The following is a 21390-nucleotide window of genomic DNA, read 5'->3' as shown; positions in this document are numbered from 1 at the left end:
TAAAATACACATTGCCTTTAATGGAAAAGAGACACAATAGCCATCATATCCCACAATAAAAATGCTTTTTTTTTTTCTTCCTTTTTTTTTTTTTTGCTTGGACAAAATCCAGTTTTGCCCAACGGACTGAAAAATGGGAGTGTCATTTCACCGCAGAGTTCTAGATCATAGATCTAATAGTTTCTGGCAGGTTTCAATGTCATAAAGCCCCCTTTTGGAAAGAAAATAAAACAAACCACCAAGTTGCTTGTGAAATTAGATGAAGCATTTCCACTGCAGAAATCCAGGGACAGGAAATCAAATGACGCTTTTCTGACCGGCACTAAAGCTTTCAATTGTCCGAGTGCCAAACTACAGTCCTGGAGGGCCACAGTGTCCGCAGGTTTAACTCAGGTCCTGGAGGGCCACAGTCTCTGCAGGTTTAACTCCAGTCCTGGAGGGCCGCAGTGCCTGCAGGTTTAACTCTAGTCCTGGAGGGCCGCAGTCTCTGCAGGTTTATCTCCAGTCCTGTAGGGCCGCAGTGTCTGCAGGTTTAACTCCAGTCCTGGAGGCCTGAAAAATGTGCCAAAGCACATGAAAAATCAGAAGGCTAAATTGGGTGCAGGAGTTAAACATGCAGGCGCTGTGGCCCTCTGGGCATGCAGTCGGACAGCCCTGCTGGGCGGAGAATGAGAAGCCGCTGACAGCCCCCGTGTTTTCCCTCATATGTGACCGCGGCGGGGGCCGGAGGCATCACCAGGGGGCCAATCAGCCCGACAGTTCGGGGCCAGGCATTCTCTGCGCCATGCGTTCCACAGTCACTCTTGCATGTTTGTGAAAAAGTAATAAGAATGCAAGGGAAAAAGTGCTCCCTTGCTGCCAAACGGTCACCCGCTGTTCGCCAGTGTTCAGTCCATTAGCGTGTGTTTTTCTTCTCAGTCAGATGGAGGCTCCCCATTGGAGGATGGAGGGGTCCCGGCACTGGTGGACAGAGGTGGGGGCGGGGCCTCTAGCGGCTACTTCCACCCATGTGCTCTCTCCTCACCAGCCCTTTAAAGACTTTCATCTTCCCTGCGCCGCTCAGCTGGAAGCTGTACTCCATGGTTACGTAGGGCCTCTCCCCTTCAATCCCCCGCTGAGAGAGAGGGAGGGAGGGAGGGAGGGAAGGAGAGAGGGAGGGAGAGGGAGAGGGAGAGGGAGAAGGTGAGACAACGAGCCAGTCTTACAAACATAGAAAGAACACCAAGAGTGGCACGTGTGAAGACACACACACAAATTAGACACAGACAAGCAGCAAGGCTGGAGAGAATTCTGCAGTCAGACGGATGCACCCCTGTGCCAGGACACAACACACTTACAGGAAGGTTCACCAAATGCGCACACACAGATGCAGACGCACATGCACACACACAGACTCAAACACTCACCTGCGCTCTCAGGAGGGTGTGGGGCAGATTGACTCCTCCCATGAGCAGGCAGTTGACCTGCCGCAGGACGGAGGGGGCGACGGGCGTCACCAGGAAGTACAGTCCCCGCGCCGAGTCTACACCCCGCAGCACACCTACCCAACACACGCTCACAATCAGAGCCATGTCGATCACAAACACCAACACACACAGCCCAACTAGGGCTGGAGGACATTCTAGATCACTGGTGTTCAGCCCTGGTTCTGGAGGGCTACTGGGTCTGCTGGTTTTTGTTTCTGCCTTAAAATCAGCACCCTGGTGAGACCCAGATAACCAGGTGAGGTGAGTTAACTGTGTAGCAAACTGCTCTCATTGATTAATTAAGTGCAGTGTAACAATGAAAACCAGCAGACCCTGTGGTTCTCCAGGACCAGGGCTGGATACCACTGTTCTAGATGTACCTAAGCATTGCAAATGAACAGGTTTCCCATCTCATCAACTCAAGTAGTACAGTCCATACGAGGGGTGTCTAATCTTTGTGTTGGCCCAGCACTATGATGCCTGGTATCAAGGTCATGATTGAAGTCCATGGCCAGTCATAATTGAATCTGGTGCTGTGGAGCTGGGCTAAAACAAAATCCTGCACTCTTTTCTGACGTCTGCCTAATTTCTGACAAAGCTGAACGCAACAGAACTTTCGGAGAAGCAGTAGGCACATAGCTAACTGTACTGTTCATTACTGTCCAAAGTAAGTACCTCCATCTGGAACTTTCCACATTCCAAAAACATACCATGAAAACTGAGGTGGAGAGCTGTAGTGAGGGACTGAGAGTGAGAGAGAGAGAGTGAGAGAGAGAGAGAGAAAGAGAGAGAGGGAGAGGGAGAGGGAGGGAGAGGGAGAGAGTGAGTGTGTGAGAGAGGGAGGGGTCAGGGTACTCACCAAAGCCCACACAGGGGCAGACGGGGGTGTGAGAGAGCAGAACGGGCCCGCCCGAGCCCCCCACCTTCTCCCCCAGGCAGCAGAGCCCCACCAGACTGCCATTGGCGGCGTACATCGTGTGCAGGGGAGCCACGTCAGAGTGAGTGACCCGCACCGCGACTGCTGACATGGGCACCTGCAGAGAGGAGTGAGGAGAACATGTCAGAGGTGCACCACACAGAGAGGAGAGTGAGGAGAACATGTTAGAGCACCACACAGAGAGGGGTGAGGAGAACATGTCAGAGGTGCACCACACAGAGAGGAGAGTGAGGAGAACATGTCAGAGGTGCACCACACAGAGAGGAGAGTGAGGAGAACATGTTAGAGCACCACACAGAGAGGGGTGAGGAGAACATGTCAGAGGTGCACCACACAGAGAGCCTCAGACACGGGCCCAGAGAGAGCACACTGCAGGAGGGCTTTACCTGGTACGGGATGAAGCAGTGCAGGGGTCTCACGAGGCCCGACTCAGGGGCCTGCATCTGGCTGAAGTAGCCCAGCAGGGCCAGGTCACGCAGAATGTTACTGCGGTGGTACCGCCTGCCACAAGACAGAAACACAACAGTGACTCTCAGCACCTCCTGCATTGTCGTTGACATCAACGGGATGGTGGTGAAATGCCTGATGGGAATTGCAGTACAACGCCCAATTGGAAGACCAAACGTGCGTTCAAGGTGGCGGACAATGCCAGCTAGCCGATTCGTTGCTTACCTGTGATTTATTAATAAAGGTGCACTACTAACAATACTTAGCAAACGTTTGCCATCTTGAGCACACACCTGGGCTACTACCGTGATAACTGGAAACAAAGAGATGGCCAGCCAACAGAACGGACTGAACCAAGAGCTGAGAATTTTGTTCACGCATGAATGCGGTGGTAGTTGGCCATTCCAAATTTGGGTGAGATTTCAACATGCTCAGCCCCAAGTTGCCCCCCAAAGTCATATACAAACAAACAAACAAAAAAACCCTCACATGTTGCTGACGCTGCCCGCTCCCGGGAATTCTGAGTGGACACTGAGCAGCACGTGGGCCGGGGGCGGGGCCTGCTCCTCCGTGGGTGGAGGCGGGGGCCGGGTCTGCCAGCCGGAGGCGGTGCTCATGAAGGCGGGGGTGAGGTCGGGGCACTGGGGGAAGGAGCCGTAGCTCAGCTGCACCACGTGAGTGACGGAGAACAGCCGAACGAAGTCCACCAGGAGCTGGAACCCGAACCCTGCGGCAGAGGAGACGGCCGTCACCCCGGGCACAGGCCAAACCCCACTCAGGACATTATATTCAGTTTAGTCAACTTGAGTTTGATTCAGGAGGATATGGTTCAAATCAGTTCATCTAAGATGCATGCGGTTATGTGTGATCACTTCACTGAACATTCAAACATTCTAATGATGATGAAATGATCACTATGGTGATTGAAAGCAAGCACAGGAGTTCTTGAAGATGGACTAAAAATTTAGAAAAAAAAAAAAAAAAACACTCTTCAAAGCGTTCAATTCCCATTAAAATGTTACGAGGCATCCTTGTAAATTATTTCCAGAATCAATTAAACCGAAATGGAATTGACCCCGAATTTGGTTTGATGTCACAGACGAGTGATGAGAGTTAATGAAACAAGGAACGAGTCAACTCTGTGTACGCCATCGGTGACTCAATGACCCGGCTAATCACTGCATTTTGCTGCGGAGCACAAAGTCCCATTGTAGCTCAGCCTATAACACAGGGTCGTGGCACGCGGCTCTCCCACGGTTAGCGCTGGGACTGACCTTTGACCCAGCCCATGGTGTTGATGATGACGGGCGTCTCGCGGCTGTAGGAGCGCCACAGGAACTTGAGGGACTCCAGGTAGCGGTCCAAGTCCCTCTCGCACGAAGTCTCGCCGAAGAAAACCATATGCTCTGGGGTGCACTGGTGGGTGAACGGGGCGCCTGAGGAGAGGGTGGGGGGAGAGACCGAGGCCTGAACTGGGGTGGCTTCCAGACATCATCACAAATGGGACGCAATTCCTACACAGATCACCCGATATGGATGTATGCATAGTCAAATTAAAGCTACAGAGGCATTTCCTTAGCTTTGCCGAGAGCAAACCAGTGATTACTATGCAAATGTACCGAGCAGTCCATAAGTATTTGGACAGTGGTCAAGACAGGCAGTGATTGAATATATCTGACAAATCAGAAGCCAATTACTTTTGGCCCCCTAAAATGGGGGCATATGTACAAAAGATTCCTACACGGATCACCCAATATGGATGTACGTATACTCATATTAAATGTGCTGGAGCACTGAGCCAAAAAGAAAAGAAATTGTAGCAGTCCAAATACTTGTGCACTGTATACCACCTAACCAACCAGTGAACTATCACAGGCACAACTTATCCAAACAATGCTGAACCAAGGCATAAAAAAAACACCACTATTAAATAGCAAGGATGTAGCATACAGATACTTTGTGGTGTACCGGTTGAAGTGTGGGATTGAGGAAGGATAGTGCTGTTAGCTCAGTCAATTCAGTTCATTTCAGCGGTTTAGTTACAATAACGACACTAAGACAGCAAAACAAAGTTCTTCACACAGATGAATAACTGAAGAGATCCGTAGAAGGCTCAGCCCAGGTCTGCTACGAGTCCTGCCCTGACCGGGCGGGTGTGGCCACTGGGGTCGGGTTCGGTACGTACCCAGCAGCGGCTCAGTGACGGTGAACAGGGAAAGGCAGCCGGGAGGGGTGACCTCTGTCTGGCCAAGATCACACTCCAGGTAGTCCACACTGGCAGTGCTGTAGAGACACACACACACGCACAGACGCACGTACACAGGCAGACACAGACACACAGTAAAGTGTGAGAGCGTTATATACATTACTGCTTCAGTAGACACAAGCTTCCACCTGTACATAGACAGAGCAACACCCACTGCTTCATCTCAATGAGACGATTCCCTGAATGTGGAACGAGACTGCCTTTAAGGCTAATTTACCCTTTGGCAACAAAATGTTACTCGACATTTCCGTGGAGAAAAAGCATACAAATTTGAAACTTTTGAGCATCAGCAACAGGTATCCTCTTCCTGCAGTCTTTTGTAAGGTTGCAGACGGCTGTAAGAAGCGGCGTGCAGCTATGATTGGCTGACTGAAACGACAGCAAAAGGTTGCCATTGGCAAGGATACTAGTTCACTACTAGACTACTCATTTTTATGAATGAAGATGTTTTGTTTACATAGCTAGGCAGTGTTTGAGGAGAAGCTAGTCGCTATAGTAAAGCGCACCGTCTCTGAACTACAATTGCGAAACGTCGTCAGACAAAAGACCTGTCAGCAGACACTTAGTTGCCAGAAGCATAGATTAGCCTTTACTGGGAAACCGCGGTTACGCGGTCGCGGTGACCACGCCAGGACCTCGCAGGTGAGTCAGCACTCACTGGTTGAGCAGGGTGTTGATGAGGTGTCGGTTGAAGGTGGACTTCCCGGTGTTCTTGGCCCCGCACACCAGAATGACTGGACAGCCGTCAGCCTCCTCTGCAGCGAATTGAGGGTTAATTTCATAATAAAAACATAATCGAATCACACATCCCAGGAGAAATCAAGGGTGCATTAAAAGGGTTTAACAATAACAGTTCATTTAACAAAGAACCTCGGGGCAAGCGTTTGACTTTTTTTTTTTTTAAAAGGAGAGCAGAACAGTCTGTCCTCCTTTTGTATAGTTTTACTTCAGTCGAACAACTAGAAAGTTGCCAGAGTAACAGAGAGAGAAGGGACCACAGCTCAGAAAGTGCCGTGGAGGGGGACCCGTAGGTGCCCAAAATCAACACAAACCCCAATTTCGGAAGTGACTTTCAAGAGCTAATATCCATAATAGCTAATTGGATAACAAAAAATCCAACAAGGCTAATATTTTGCATGTTCTTTGTTGAATATATAAACAACATTTACAAAACTGGAGTGGTACCCCCCACACCTCAGGTTGATTTTTCATGGAATGACCCAATTGTAAACCAGATCAACAGCCATCACGAATAACAGGAGCTGTGCTGCTGCGCTAGTCGAAGGGCTCCTCCATTACACAGAGGTGACTTTCAGAGAGCAGACGGCCATACTCTGCAGAGCGAGGGTTGCGTCCGTTTCTGGCTTTCATGCCAACTTCTGGCTTTTAGCTACATTTTTTGATAAGCATGTGAATGACAGCCAAAGACTATTCTCGTTCCCCTATATGAAGCGTGAGCAGATTTACTACGAGCTAATGTATGAGTGAACCAGTGTTTGTGAAAACAGCCAATTAACTAATTTAGACAGACCAACTGGTCTTTAAAAAGCAGCCTACACACTGATCCTCCAGGACCGGAATTGTCCACCCCTGCTCCAGAGGCAGAAGATGACAGTAATGCGGGCCTATTTAAATTTCCTGAGTGTCTGCCACACCGTTAACCTGCTGAGTGACTGAGCTGTGGCTGAATGGCAGTAGCCTGTGTGGGCATTACCTGCGCAGGCCTGCAGGAGGCAGGAGAGGGCTTTCCTGTAGCTCTCTGACATCACAAGGCTCTCTGTGTTACTGGGCAACGGGATCAGGCCCACTGCTGACAGGGGGCATTCCGAGACGAACGATAGGTCCAGCTCCCTCTGTCGACCAATGAAAGCACACCACTATCAGTCTGCGGCCTTCCTATTTTTTTTTCCTTTGTGATTTTATCAATTATTACAAGAAAATGCATCTAATGATAATCTAATTTAAAAACAATAATGAAGAACAGATAGTCATAAATAACAGGCCAATAATAACAAAGAAGAACAGTGTTTTTTTATGGACAGCAGAGTGGCAGTGCCAGTGAGGGGAATGGCAGAGGGCTCACCGGACTGAGGCCGAACAGGTCGCGGTGTTCTGGGAAGCTGCCGAGGAACCGGGTCAGAGGGGTGTCCAGTGGCTCCAGCAGAACCAGGCAGCAGTCCGAGTCCACCGCCGCCTGCAGCCGCTTCCGCGAGTCTGCTGCAGAACCACCACGGCAACGGCCCGAGTCAGAACCCACCATGAACATTGAAAATATGTTCTTAAACTTGTCCCCTTAAACTTCTTTGTCTTAGGTCTGGATCACTGTCATTTGCTTTGAGATTTCCATCTTGCAAAAAGCAGTCTGATCAGTGCTCTACAGTGTCTAAGACAGGGGTCGGCAACCCTGGTCCTGGAGAGCCGCAGGGTGTGCTGGTTTTTGTTTTCGCTTGTTTCAGCAACTGATTCATACCCAAGAAACCAGGTGAGGCGAGTTAACTGTGTAATCCACTGCTTTAATTGATAAATTAAGTGCTGAGTAACGACAAAAGCCAGCACACCCTGCTGCTCTCCAGGACCAGGGTTGCCGACCCCTGGTCTAAGAGGTGTTCTCACAAAGTCTGCTGCTCCACTGAGGTCATCATTTATCGAGCACAAACTGACCGTTTTTCCTTATTGTCCAAACAGTGTTTGCCTACATGGGCCTGCCTGTCCATGTGCTTTTTGCATGTCTATGCCTATCTAAGCATTTCCCTTCCCACAATCCACAAGAGTGCAGAGTCTCTAAGCCAGCTCCTGAAGAGCTACTGGGTCTGCTGGTTTTTGCTTCCACCTTAAAATCAGCACCCTGGTGAGACCCAGGTAACTAGGTGAGGGGAGTTAACTGTGTAATCAACTGTTCTCACTGATTAATTTAGTGCAATGAAACAATGAAAACCAGCAGGCCCTGTAGCTCTCCAGGACCAGGGTTGGAGACCACTGGTCCAGACTGTCGCCCCTCCCTGGGGCGTTACCTATGGAGAGGTGCTTTCGAATTATGTTTTTGGCCTCCAGACGGAGCTCTTTGTGGGTCTTGCTGATGAGGGAGGAGTTTCCCATGGCGGTGATGGAGAGGGGGAAGTGTGTGGGTGGGGAGAAGACTTGGTACGGCTGCTGGCCCTCTTCGATGGTGAACCCGAGCACTTCCACTCTCCCGTACAGGCAGGTGAGCAGGGCCTTCCCCCGGAACTGCAACCTCTGGGTAAGGAAGGAGAAGGGCACTCAGTCGCCCATGATGCAAAGAGGCAAGGTTTCACTTCCAATGATATGAATAGCCAAGCTTTGCAGAGTTTTATTTAAAGATAGGTGGGTAAACTAGTTGTGTACATTTAATTTGTAGCTATGATTCTTCTTAAAAGAAAAATTCATTATTAATCTCAAACTTTTCACAAACAAATAATATACCAAATCAAGTTTGTTATAATATGCATTTGACACCAAAACATTTACAAATTGGTTCTACAGTTAATTTTAGGTGCACTACAGCAGCCAATAGGCACGTGTCTCCAAGGAGCTCATGACCACATTGACAGGCCCGACTGACTTAATGAAAGACACAACCTGCTTGTACAGAAGACTAATCGACACGTCATATATAAACCGTGGTGATGAGTAATCTTATGTCACTGTATAAAAACTTGTGCATCCCTGTCATTATAGTCACAGCAGCCATGCAGTGGAAATGGGGACATTTACATTCGATATTGGAGACACTGCAGGCCCAGCATGCAATGCTGCGTTGGGACAGTTAAGCGCTGCTGACCCCACCCACCTGTCCCTGCCCCATGAGCAGCACGGTGCGGTTGTGAATGCTGTCTCGCTCTGCATGGTACGGAGGTGGTTCCCCTGCTTTTCCATTGGGTTCAGCCCCCGCCTTGCGTTCCCCTTCCGCGTCGTCCTGCATGACCGACAGGGCGAAGGCAGTCCAGTACTCCGAGTCCTCTGAGCTGGACTCTGTCAGGAGGTGTGGCCCAGCACCCCCGTTGGTGTGAGCGTGAGGGTCGGAAGTGCTAGGCTTGGCCTTCCCTTTGGTCTTGGGAAGAGGTCCATGCCCCTGGCCAGGGTTAACCGGCCGAGCACCGCTCTTCAATCTCTTCAAGCTGGGCTGCACCCTGCTGGACTGGTAGTACTTTTTTGCCATGGTAGTGTCTGGGCTGGTGCTTGCAGAGTTCACCAAGCTGGTTTTCTCCAGGCTGGTGTGGGGCCTCCTCTTCTTCTTAGCTTTCTTCATCTCCCCAGAACTCCTCCCCTTGACCTTTGAGCCTCCGTTTGCCACTTTCATGTTCTCCTGACTAACCGCCGCTACTTTAAACTTGCTGAACAAGGAACCTGTAGGTATATGTGACAATGAAATTGGCAAGTCAGAAAGAAAACGTGATTTGAGAATTACAAGACAAACTTGAATACACGGGACAATGGCGGTATTATTCTGTTAATATAGGGACATTTAAGTACAGCTCAATAAATGAGAATCCAATAGCATCCAGCTGCAATGAGATGATGGACCGCACCAGTTTGTAATAGCCTAATTAATACACAGTACATCACCGGACTTCTTTTGTGGTCCACATTAAGTACCAGAACGAAGGTCCTGAGTTCTTACAAGGTACAGAGGCCCACTGATTATCACTCGTAATTATAAATTACATAAAGTTTTTACCTCAGATACCTGAAAATTGTGTAAAACTAGAACATGCATTTCAAACTACAACTACAAACCGACACTATCGCAGAATATCATGCATGGACTAGCTAGCTGGCAAAGCTCTGGAAAGAAAACCCAGAGTTTTACTAGATGCTCTACTAAATGGTTCTAACGTTAGTTGATGGAGTTACGTCGTTAGCTACCTTGCTAACGTTAGCCACATTAGCTAACTACAAGTCGCCGTTTCACGACAATGTTCATGTTCATTGCTTGCTAAACTGCCCATGCAATGCAAAATAGAGCAATTAATGACCATCATCATCACTGCCACTGGCACAAAATGCCTAACGTCAGCTAGGTAAATTCTGTAGATACAAATAAACAAGCACGCACCACTCTGAATTTGGCTATCTAACGTTAGCTGGCTAGCAAGATAACGTTAGACAAAATAATCGGGTTTAATTCTCTAAAGTTGTGTATAAGAAAAACAGTAAAAAAAAATAAAAATAAAGAATAATAATAAACCTCACCTTATCGCTCTCGATCCGTACGACGACCAGCTACCTAGCAACGTGTTAATACCCAACATTTAACGGCCCCTTATTTCTGTAACTCTCGGTCCATGTGTAGACCCTGCCGCCACAGCATAAAGACTTGTTTGGCCAACCATCATTCTCCTGGAAGCACTGCACAAGCTAGCTGGGTTAGCTAGCAAAGCTCATTTATCACACCATGTATCAGTTACATTGGTCAGTTAGCTATCTTCAACATCGTGTAAACAAAAGACCCAAACAGACATAAATATAAAATTGCTCGATCTACACCTTCCTGTGGCAGATTAAAATAATAAATTATATGTATTTTTGAGAAATGACGCCTATGCACACCCTGCGCACTGTACAAAATGCTGGACAATTAATAGCCACCCCTAGGTTTTTGTTTCCAACGTATTCCGCTCGAGGGCCCCCTACTGTTGCAAAAGCTAAAGTGTAAAAGCATGCACAAATCCAAAACAGAACGAATGGGTTTTTGGGTTTGTTTCCACATACACAAAAGACTTAGCGGTTGCTAAGAATACTATATGTACACATTTGGGTAGCTAACGCAAACTGTTGTATTTAACTTAAAGTTGCCACCTCTCAATACATAATGTCACTGTGGTGGGCTAAAGTGACGTGACAAACAAAAAAATTTGAAAATAATTTTCGAAGTGGAAATTAATCAGAAGTGTTGAACTGAAGAATTTAATTAAATAAACAATATTAATTCCAGCATAAGGTAGTACTACCGAAGATATATAAGCTTTATATATAAGCTTCTATTAAACGTTCTCCACGTCTTTGAAGCTTGTAATTTTCGCACACCAGACACTTGCAGCTTCCCACGTTACCTCACAATGCCCTACTACGCTCTCGACCAATGTCGTCACATCCGGTGTCTGCACCAATATGGCTTCCTGTATACTAATAAAAAAAGTAATTCATGTCTTCAAGATTTCTGCTTAAGCGTTAATCAAATAATATTATTTGAGATATTCTCTAAATCCATCGACTGAGAACAGGAAGGACTTTTCCATCGACATATTAAGGTGAGTGGCGCAAAACACTGTTTTATCTGCAACAGAAATGAAAGCTTAGGGAGCGTCAGTAAAAACATCGATCCTACGGCAAAACGTCGAGGTAAGGGCTTGTTTCCTCAAATTATTGTGACCGAATAGTTTTTTGACGGAAAATGATCAAGTCTAGGGGGCCAGAGGAGCTTGTAAATCCAGCGCATACAGTAACCACAAACTTAGTAACGCCACTGCCCAAAACAATAACTATAATAGCGGGTACGGTTATTATTTTGTTAAATGTTGATTTCCTAAAATACACGATACATATGCTTTGTGAACCATAATGGGAGTACTTTTATTATAACTGTTATTTCGCAAAATAGGCGTTTTGTGTAGCTAAGAAGGAAGCCTTGCAACCTAGCTCGCTATATTTGAAGCAAAAAATTGTCGTTAGAAATCCCGTGTAGAACAATAACAAAAATATAAAACTGTTCCCGGGGGACGCAACCACATAACAAATTATTAATGATAGCTCATAATTGCTTATTGTAGCACTTCTATATAGCCACATCCAGTGGATTGGGTCTGAAATGTTGTCATAGTGTCTTGAGCTCACTTTCCTCGTCCCCTCCTGTCTGGTTGTTGCAGGTGTCAAGGGGGAGATGGCTGTGCCTCAAGCACATGCCCAGCGCATGCTGTCCTTCCTCAACCAGCAGAGGGGGCTGGGTAGGTTCTGTGACGCAATGCTGAGTTTGGGGAGCGGGCAGGTGTACCTGGCACATCGCAACGTGCTGGCATGCTTCAGCGAGCTCTTCCAGGAGACCTACACAACCACCACAACCTGCATGGAGGTCTGCCTACCAGAGGAGTGCCCGACAGATGGACTGGAGTTGGTCTTGGACTTTGTGTACACCGGGGAGCTTAAATTAGACTCTGTCAACTTGGAAAAGGTGCGAAGGGCGGCTGTCAGCCTGTCTGTACCAGACGCTGTCAAGCTCTGCCAGAACTTCACCAGCCAGCAGAGCCTGGATCAGAGGCCCAAGACCGAAGAGCCGGGGACTGGGGATGAAGGGTACAGGGGGCTCGACACCCCTTCTGTTCCCCAGGGGACCTCCAGCACTGAGACCCCAGTGAAGGGAAAGCAGAAACCCAGGCCGACGGCCAAACCCAGGGTTAAAGCCTACAGCGCCATCCCCAAACGGACCGCCTCAATCCTGCCCCCCACCACCACAACACGCTCTGGCCGCACGGTCAAGGGGCCCAGCCGCCTGCTTCGGGAGGGAAGCCCCACCCCTCCCCTCACCCCACGAGGAGGCACGGCCAGGAAGGCCGACCCCGGAGTCCAGGAGGCGGTGAAGGGAGGAGCAGAGGAAGGGAGTCAGAGCGGAGATCGGCCCGCTAGCGAGCCTGAGGTACCCAGACTTGCCTCCACCAGGGTAGGGATGTGGATCCATTTTAATGGCAGAAATCAGGCCAAGAGCTGGGATGGTGTAGTCATTTTGAGTTGTGTACGAGGAAGTTATGAGTGTTTTGTGAGGCATGAGGCAGGTTTAAAAAAAAAAAAATACTCTACCAAAAAGTTTGCTGTCATATGATTAAATTCAAACATGGTCAACATGTTTGTCTATGCTAATGTTTGGTCTGTGGAGCTGCACTGCTTTTGTTTTAGGCTTTAAGAGTAGGTTTGTCAGATTTATTTTTTCCAAGTGTTGTCGAAACACCGGGTTGGTTTCTTTTTCCAGGTGGCCGGGGACTCAGAGCTGGCAAATGAAAATGAAGATGAAGATTATGGCGAAGTGGATGGGCCTCAGGAGGACACGGACGAGGAGTACCTGCCCCGCTCCCTCCCTGTCGCCACCGGGGGCCCCCAGAGGACCAAGCGTAGGGGCCGAGGGAAAGCTGTCAACAAGGAGAACGGGGAGGGGGCGGTTCGGGATTTGAAGAGGAACTCGGTCCAGTGCCCCACGTGCCACAAGACCTTCCTCAGTAAATACTACCTCAAAGTCCACAACCGGTAAGCACTGGAACACAAAACTGTAAGATTCCAAGAACTCTAGTTTATTTCTTCATTGAATGTGTGGTGTATGAACAAGTAAAAACAGTACAAACCTCACCTGGTCGATCAGCAGTTACTTGAGATGTGTAAAATCAGTAAGGAAGAACACTACTTCAGAGTATTCAGATGGGCAGATATTTTGGTGTTGAAATATGAATTAAATACTGTCAAAGTCATGTTTTTAAATCTGAGATGACAATGTGTTTCAAGGATACATTTGAAACTGTAATGTGCAACAGTCTGTTAGGTGAGACTTGGACTGAAAGTATTAATCAGTATTAATGTTAATCTTATATTCCAAAACCTTTCTGTAAATTTAGAGATTCGAGACACAGTAATAGGCTTTTATACAGACAAACACACACCTAACTGCAATTATGAACAATTTAGATTAAAGTGAGATTAAATGGCAATTAGAGTAAGTATACCTATTTTGCGTGTGGAAGAAATGCCGTTATTTACAGTTATTTACACACAGATGCATCCGCGGTGATTACCTCATCAAGAGGTAATTTATGTGTTAATGAACATCACACAGGTTGCAGGCCTCTTGGGTTCAAAAGCATCAGTCCACACAAAGCACAGCATCACAGCAGCACACACAGTGAAAATGTGACGGTGGAGTGTCAGGACAGACTCGACCAGAGTCGTCTCGGTGTAGCGCTCCGCTTCTCAGGTCGCCCTTTTCCACATCACAGGCGCCACACCGGGGAGAAGCCGTTCGAGTGCTCCAAGTGCGGCAAGTGCTACTACAGGAAAGAGAACCTTCTGGAGCACGAGGCGCGGAACTGTCTGAACAGGGCGGGGGTGGTGAGTCTCGCAGCCACACAAATCAGCGGTCGGCTCCCTGTCTCTGGATATGGTGTCCAGGGTGGCATTCCTGAGCCATTAAAGGCTAACTCCAGACAAAAATTATTTAATACACGGGACGTCACCTTAATTATGATGACCTTCTCAATCTCATTTGTAATGTGTCGCATGTTGTACTTCCCACTCAAACAATGATGTCATCTAGGTACACTGCCTCCCCTTTATTGAACGAATACATTTTAGCAGAAGCTGTAGTTCAAGTGAAACTAAAACAAGACTCAAAATCTTGAATTATCTCTTAAATATTGAGATTTAGACTTAAAATATATACAGGAAACCTTTTTTGCCATTACATGGTGTTCTCACATTCAGTGAAGAGACACATAAAATACAAGTTGCACCAGTTACTTTGAGGTTAAGACAGGATGTACCAAATTATGAGTTCCTGTTGAAGACAATCATTTTTGTGATGCTACTGCTTAGGTTTGCCGTTTCCCTTCTGGTCAGTTTTCCTTACATCTGCGGAGTGTTTGGCATGTTACATTTATTTCACACTGGCAGTTGTTAAGCAACCAGGCCACACTACACTCTCTCAAAAAAATAAATTTTACCTGTTACCCAATGGGGCGGCACGGATGGTGCAGTGGGTAGCACTGCCGCCTCACAGCAAGGAGGTCCTGGGTTCGAATCCCCGTCGGCCGGGGCCTCTCTGTGCGGAGTTTGCATGTTCTCCCCGTGTCTGCGTGGGTTTCCTCCGGGCACTCCGGTTTCCTCCCACAGTCCAAAGACATGCACGTTAGGCTGATTGGAGAGTCTAAATTGCCCATAGGTATGAGTGTGTGAGTGAATGGTGTGTGTGCCCTGCGATGGACTGGCGACCTGTCCAGGGTGTATTCCTGCCTTTCGCCCAATGTATGCTGGGATAGGCTCCAGCCCCCCTGCGACCCTGTTCAGGATAAGCGGGTTAAGATAATGGATGGATGGATGTTACCCAATGGCTCAGTAATGAATTGATCGATTAGGTATGCTTAGTATAGCATCTTTTATAGAATATGGCTTCATGTAGAACCCATTTGAGATTGCAAATAGCTATTTGAGCTGTAACAGTAAAGTGTGTGTGTCTGTGCTTTGTGTCTGCTGCCTGTGTCTGTGCCGTGTGTCTGTGCTGTGTCTACTGCCTGTGTCTGTGCTGTGTGTCTGTGCTATGTCTACTGCCTGTGTCTTTGCTGTGTGTCTACTGCCTGTGTCTGTGCTGTGTGTCTACTGCCTGTGTCTGTGCCGTGTGTCTGTGCTGTGTCTACTGCCTGTGTCTGTGCTGTGTGTCTGTGCTGTGTCTACTGCCTGTGTCTGTGCTGTGTGTCTACTGCCTGTCTCTGTGCTGTTTGTCTGTGCCGTGTCTGTGCCCTGTGTCTGTGCCGTGTGTCTACTGCCTGTGTCTGTGCTGTTTGTCTGTGCCGTGTCTGTGCTGTGTGTCTGTGTCGTGTGTCGTGTGTCTGTGCTGTGTGTCTACTGCCTGTGTCTGTGCCGTGTGTCTGTGTCGTGTGTCTGTGCTGTGTGTCGGCGCCCCTGCGCTGTGCGTGCGATGCAGGTGTTCTCGTGCTCCATGTGTCCCATGACGTTCAGGAAACGGCTGGAGCTGCGGGTCCACACGGTCACGCACACGGGGGAGATGCCCAACAAGGTGAGTCCCTCACCCTCAGCCCCGGCCACCCACAGCCTGCAGAGCCAGAGCCTCACCCTCTATAGCCACATGTAGCACTCCACCCCAGTCACTTCAGCGCTTCAGCACTTCAGCAGTCTCATTTCCCCTGCTAACCCCCCCGCTTCTCATCTGGCCAGCTGCGGAAGTGTGGCTATTCAACCTCTTTATGCCACGGTTCAGGCTATAGGTAGCTACAGTTGGGATTGTAAAAACACTAAGTTCTGAATGTTCATTTAGAGAGATAAATGAGCAGAAGACATTAATTTTCAGTTACTTTATATAATCCTTTCCTTCTTTCCCTTCTCATTCTTGTTGTGACAAACAAGTCTCTCTTTCTTCATGAAATTTGTGCATTCCTGTTTTAGTAATAATCTTGCCTTAGAAGATAATCACACTTTGTACACATTAGAAGGAACACACCATTTAAATAAACTTTATAACATATAAGATCTATAGCTTCATCATGATTCAGCTCACTTTAACATGCCTTTGGTCTTTGTGTCAGTGTACATCCTGCCCAGAGCAGTTCATGCAGAAAAAGGACCTGAAGATCCATCTAATCAAGGTCCACGGAGCCCCCAAACCACATGCGGTGAGCCTTTACAGACTGTCTCCTTTTAGTGGGCTGGAATAATTTACACGCTTGGCTTTATGGGCTCACACTGTGATTCTCATATCCTAAATATCTGTGGCTGAGGCTGGGGATGGGTATGGCATGTTTACACGCTGCAATAATGCTGATTGACAGCCAAGAACAGAAGAGAATATTCAGCAGCCAAGTACTGGTGGCCCCAGTCATGTTTACAGTCTGGAAATTGCCATTAGCATCAGGAAAAGAGTCTCAATTATTGAGTGTGGGGACTCCATTTCCCACAGTGCCCCCTGTGCCCCAAGTGCTTCCTGTCCCGCACGGAGCTCCGTCTGCATGAGGCCTCCAAGCACCGCGGGGAGAAGCTGTTCGTGTGCGAGGAGTGTGGACACCGCGCCTCCAGCCGAAACGGCCTGCAGATGCACATCAAGGCCATCCACAGGTAGGATTCAGGGGCATTATGGGACAGACATCTGTACTGAGGAGACAGGGGGAATATAACAACACTAAGTACTGTACTTTGGACAACACGCCATTAATGAGCTAATAGAACACAATGGTCTACACTTAGGGCACAGGGATAATGAGTTTATATAACACAGTGGTCTGTACTTATGACACAGGGATAATGAGTTCATATAACATAGTGGTCTGTACTTAGGACACAGGGATAATGACTTAATATAACACAATGGTCTGTACTTAGGACACAAGAATAATGAGTTAATATAACACAATGGTCTGTTCTTGGGAGACAGCCTGCCTCCAGGACAGCAGGAGGTTGCCAGGCTAGTTGTCAGTCCACAGGAGGGTCGGGCACAGTAGCATCTGTACTGACTCTGTGAATTCACTGGAGAGTCTGGAGACTGATTTGGCCGTAATTCATTCTTGTGCCCAGGAACGAGCGACCGTTCGTGTGCGAGTTCTGCAACCACGCGTTCACCCAGAAGGCTAACCTCAACATGCACTTGCGCACACACACTGGAGAGAAGCCCTTCCAATGCCACCTCTGTGGGAAGACTTTCAGGACACAAGGTAACTGCCGGCCGGACTCCTGGCATACAACCCGAGGCTTCTGGAACTTTCCAAACTCAGACGTAACCTCCATGCTGGCTTGAAGGCTTAATAGACAGAGGATACCCTTTGCCTCTCCCCTACTTTACACATACCAGGCACAGCCTGGGCACACTGATGTGCGCACACACACACACACACACACACACACACTTCAGCCTTTGCTGACTGAGTCACACACACACACACACACACACACACACAAAACCTCTTTCACCTGCTAAGCGCATGACGTGCCATGTTCCTGCAGCCAGCCTGGATAAGCACCACCGCACGCACACGGGCGAGCGGCCCTTCCGCTGCGAGTTCTGCGACCAGCGCTTCACCGAGAAGGGGCCACTCCTGCGCCATGTGGCCAGCAAGCACCAGGAGGGCCGGCCACACTACTGCCACATCTGCAGCAAGACCTTCAAGGGTGAGGCCTCCACACCGCTAACATATCAGCCCAGCGCTAGCATATGGGCCACAGCGCTAACATATCATCCCAGCGCTAGCATATGGGTACAGCGCTAACATATCGGCCAACGCTAGCATATGGGTACAGCGCTAACATATCGGCCAACGCTAGCATATGGGCCACAGTGCTAACATATCCACCCCATACTAGCATATGGGCCACAGCGCTAACATATCCGTCCCATACTAGCATATGGGCCACAGCGCTAACATATCGGCCAACGCTAGTATATGGGCCACAGAAACTAACATATCAGCCCAATTTGGTTTTGCAAAAAAATAAAAACCTTGTGATATTGAATTTATTCATTGCTCAGTTATTCTATTTACTGGAGTGCAGGCAGTGGACCATGATGTATTTGTTAATTTGCTAGCTGACAGAAACAAACCATGCATGGGATTGTGCTCAGCATTTTGTGGTCTAGTCAGGAAAAATGATTGTTTCCTTCACAGTAACAGATGTTTTTTACATCTCTCTCTTCACAAAATGCCTAATTACAGTTGGATGAATTATTGGATTTAAACCAGTACACTCTGTTCTTTGATTTCACCATGAATTCTACAGTCCAGAAAACAGATAATAAACCATTATGAGAATTTAGAGAAAGGTTGACCCCAGTGTTAAATATGTTGAAGAAAAACAACACCTACATTAAACGCTCCCATACAAGATAAATTGTGCGTCCTGTGGAGCTATACTTGCTATCGTATACCTGATGAAAATCCCAGTCGATGTGTTTATTTGCACTCGTGAACCCGTTTGAGGGAGTTTGCCCCGGCACCTGGGAAACACTTGCACACTGTGGCATCCTCACCCGGCTTTACCCCTCCTCCCCCCAGCCATCGAGCAGCTGCGGGTTCACGTCCGACGGCATAAAGGCATGCGGAAGTTTGAGTGCGTGGAGTGCGGCTACAAGTTCACCAGACAGGTAAGACACGGAGAGGAGTGACTGGAACAGATCCTTTTCCGGTCACTGTGTCTGCGTCCTTCCACTGCTCTGCCCCGGAGCTAGAGAACGGCCTGTGAACCAATCAAAGGGGTCTGGCAATGCGTCACCCATACATGGGGGAGGGCTTCAAGCAGAGGCCCTGTCTACTAGTCTCTGCCCATGTCTCCTTGTTGTCCCTTCTTTCTCTCCCTCTCCATGTTCCCTTATCTTTCGCTATATCCCCCCATCTTGCTGTCGTATAAAGGGTTACATAAGAGTACGAATACTATGAAATAATGATCTCGCCCATCCAAATAAAAATTATGGTACCTTGGCTTGATTCTTCAACACCGTAATTCTTTTCTGACAGATGTACAGTTTGGTTGTGACAAAATAGAGGCTTCTTATAACTGAAAACTCCCTCTCCCTCTCCCCCCTCTTTCTCCATCCCTCCCTCCTTCCCTCCCTCTCAGGCCCATCTGCGTCGACACTCCCAGATCCACAACCGGGTGGAGAACTACAACCCGAGGCAGCGGCGTCTGCGCAACCTGGTGGTGGAGGACGAGAAGGCGGCCGAGGGGGCGGGCCCCGCGGGCGGTGATGTCATCGGCGTCATGATCCAGCCCAGCACCGTGGTGGTGGAAGAGGTGGTGTCCACACAGGGGGCGGGGCCCAGCGAGGCAGGGGAGGAGGGGGAGGGTGAGGGTGAAGCAGAGGGGGAACAGGAAGGGGAGAGGGAGGAGGAAGAGGAGGGGCCGGCCTTCACCGTGGCTGACGTGATGGAACAGACTCTGCTGGTCACCGGGGCCTACCCCACGGACAACGACACCACCGCTGAAGACCAGGAGATGGTGGAGGGAGGAGACGAGGAGAAGGCTTGAGGAACGTCGTTCCCGATCTCTGAGCTTCACGCCGCGGCCACGGGCAGGATACAACTTAAAGGAGTAACTTGGTGGTTGGTCACACTTTCTAGGTTTTTATATACAATATGCACAAGAGGGCATTGAAGAAACCCTCATGTCAACCAGTTGAGAATGTTGTCCTCGTAGTGGATATGAGGATAACCCCTCCCCTAAAAATCATGACCCGTAGTTTGCGCCACTGGTCTCCAGACAAGACCATGCAAATAGTTGACTAACGTTAGGTTCACTTAAATGAGAATGCCTTTTAAGGACTATTAGACTATTATAATTTCTGGTTATATTAATTTAGCTAGCTAGCCAAGACGTTATAGCTGTGCTTCTGAACTTGGCTAGCTAGCTAGCAAAAATTATAATTGGATAAGTCAGCATCCTTACCTTAGCTATCGATTGTTGATATACTAAGTTAGCTAGCTTCTGAAAATTCAGTTTCCCAAGATGAGCGTGTATCTATGGTAGCTATGGTAACAAACAACAATGTGTGGAAAGTGGGAGCTAATTGACAGTTCTCATTACCATGCCCAGACAGTTTGGGTGAACTTTTATAGTGGGAAATTTAGGCTTAGAAAAATAAATTTTAAAATACATTTCAATGACTGGATAATAAAAAGAATTATGCACATTAATTTTTTTGTTGACAACTGGCAAGTGTCACATTCAACCACCATGTTACTCCTTTAAGGCCAGTTTATAGTTCAGTGAGTTTATAAGTCGCTCAACTGAAATTGGAGAACGTTTGTCAAAGATCTACTGTCACCAGACAACTGCGGTCATTGTCCTTAGCAAAAATACATGAATGCACTCCAGTCGCCCAGAGTATAAACTAAAACCATCCATTGCACGTTGCCAGTCGATAACGCTCTGTCATTGGACTATAAACTGGCCATTAACGTGCAGAGCTGTACATTGGTTTGTAAAGTAGCCCAAGAATGCTCCATGATTAATTTCATGATTTCATGAAAATATTTTCAAATGTCTCAAACAGAGGCAGGACCTGAGCATATTATGAACACACCCAAGAGCTTTAGTGCTCAGACAGCTGACGGCAGAGAATTCTCAGCAGTAAATGCTGGCAGCCCAGATTCTGAAAATCAGCATTTGGGCAATTCCCTGTTAACCGACATTACAGCAGGATATTTGACTCCAATACAGTCCAATACAGCTACATCAGAGAATGAAATATGCTTTAATAACCCTCAGGAGGAAATAACTTTTATCAGCCTCTATTATATAGCTGTATTGGACTTTAAAACCCAAATATTCGGCAGTTATAATGTTAGTTACAGTGGAATTTCCCATTTCTTGATTAATCCAGAAATTCATCCCTCAGTAACACTCTGCAAAAAATTGTTTTCATACATATGTTTTTTTAACAAAATGCTTTGTCTTTTTTATGCTGAACATTGCCAATGATAATAAAAACAGTCAGGATACCAGTTATGGATGCAGCTGTGAGTCTTTTGGAGATGAAGGCGGTTAGTAAGGCAATAAGAACAGGAAAC

At 47.8% G+C, this 21390-nt stretch overlaps 2 protein-coding genes across 5 annotated transcripts; one reads left to right on the top strand and one right to left on the bottom strand.

Moving 5' to 3' along the window:
• On the bottom strand, window positions 1-11223 carry nol9 (nucleolar protein 9). 2 transcript variants are annotated; one of them, XM_061257778.1, is made up of 13 exons: window positions 11188-11223; window positions 8925-9481; window positions 8128-8350; window positions 7200-7333; window positions 6831-6969; window positions 5775-5871; window positions 5036-5133; window positions 4125-4286; window positions 3340-3577; window positions 2790-2904; window positions 2326-2500; window positions 1407-1540; window positions 1-1114 (listed from the first exon to the last, which is right to left on the bottom strand). In XM_061257778.1, the coding sequence occupies exons 2-13, from the start codon at window positions 9432-9434 to the stop codon at window positions 989-991; spliced, it is 2151 nt and encodes a 716-aa protein (XP_061113762.1). In that variant the 5' UTR covers window positions 9435-9481; window positions 11188-11223; the 3' UTR covers window positions 1-988. The 2 variants fall into 2 exon arrangements, with proteins under 2 accessions (XP_061113762.1, XP_061113761.1); XM_061257777.1 differs by lacking the exon at window positions 11188-11223 and adding an exon at window positions 10328-11173.
• A 20-nt stretch (window positions 11224-11243) lies between these two features.
• Window positions 11244-21324, top strand: zbtb48 (zinc finger and BTB domain containing 48). Of its 3 annotated transcripts, none has more exons than XM_061257776.1 (11): window positions 11244-11385; window positions 12001-12764; window positions 13095-13366; window positions 14107-14218; window positions 15807-15899; window positions 16426-16512; window positions 16797-16951; window positions 17408-17544; window positions 17834-17998; window positions 18880-18968; window positions 19442-21324. In XM_061257776.1, the coding sequence occupies exons 2-11, from the start codon at window positions 12015-12017 to the stop codon at window positions 19847-19849; spliced, it is 2268 nt and encodes a 755-aa protein (XP_061113760.1). In that variant the 5' UTR covers window positions 11244-11385; window positions 12001-12014; the 3' UTR covers window positions 19850-21324. The 3 variants fall into 3 exon arrangements, with proteins under 3 accessions (XP_061113760.1, XP_061113758.1, XP_061113759.1); XM_061257774.1 differs by having other exon boundaries at window positions 12001-12788; XM_061257775.1 differs by lacking the exon at window positions 11244-11385 and adding an exon at window positions 11396-11476 and having other exon boundaries at window positions 12001-12788.
• Window positions 21325-21390: the final 66 nt, after the last annotated feature.

This window comes from Conger conger, chromosome 10, assembly GCF_963514075.1.
Source record: "Conger conger chromosome 10, fConCon1.1, whole genome shotgun sequence".
Lineage (NCBI taxonomy): Eukaryota > Metazoa > Chordata > Actinopteri > Anguilliformes > Congridae > Conger > Conger conger.
This window is presented reverse-complemented; position numbering and strand designations above follow the sequence as displayed.

What these genes read in the sequence shown, in the direction of transcription:
- nol9 (XM_061257778.1), bottom strand. Translation starts at nt 9,434, where the DNA reads ATGAAAGTGGCAAACGGAGGCTCAAAGGTCAAGGGGAGGAGTTCTGGG. An exon ending in TGCTCATGGGGCAGGGACAG is followed by an intron (nt 8,351 to 8,924) that starts GTGGGTGGGGTC and finishes TTCCTTACCCAG; the next exon opens with AGGTTGCAGTTCCGGGGGAA. An exon ending in GCGGGCAGCGTCAGCAACAT is followed by an intron (nt 2,905 to 3,339) that starts GTGAGGGTTTTT and finishes GTCTTGTGGCAG; the next exon opens with GCGGTACCACCGCAGTAACA.
- zbtb48 (XM_061257774.1), top strand. Translation starts at nt 12,015, where the DNA reads ATGGCTGTGCCTCAAGCACATGCCCAGCGCATGCTGTCCTTCCTCAAC. An exon ending in GAAGACTTTCAGGACACAAG is followed by an intron (nt 17,545 to 17,833) that starts GTAACTGCCGGC and finishes ATGTTCCTGCAG; the next exon opens with CCAGCCTGGATAAGCACCAC. An exon ending in CTGCAGCAAGACCTTCAAGG is followed by an intron (nt 17,999 to 18,879) that starts GTGAGGCCTCCA and finishes TCCTCCCCCCAG; the next exon opens with CCATCGAGCAGCTGCGGGTT.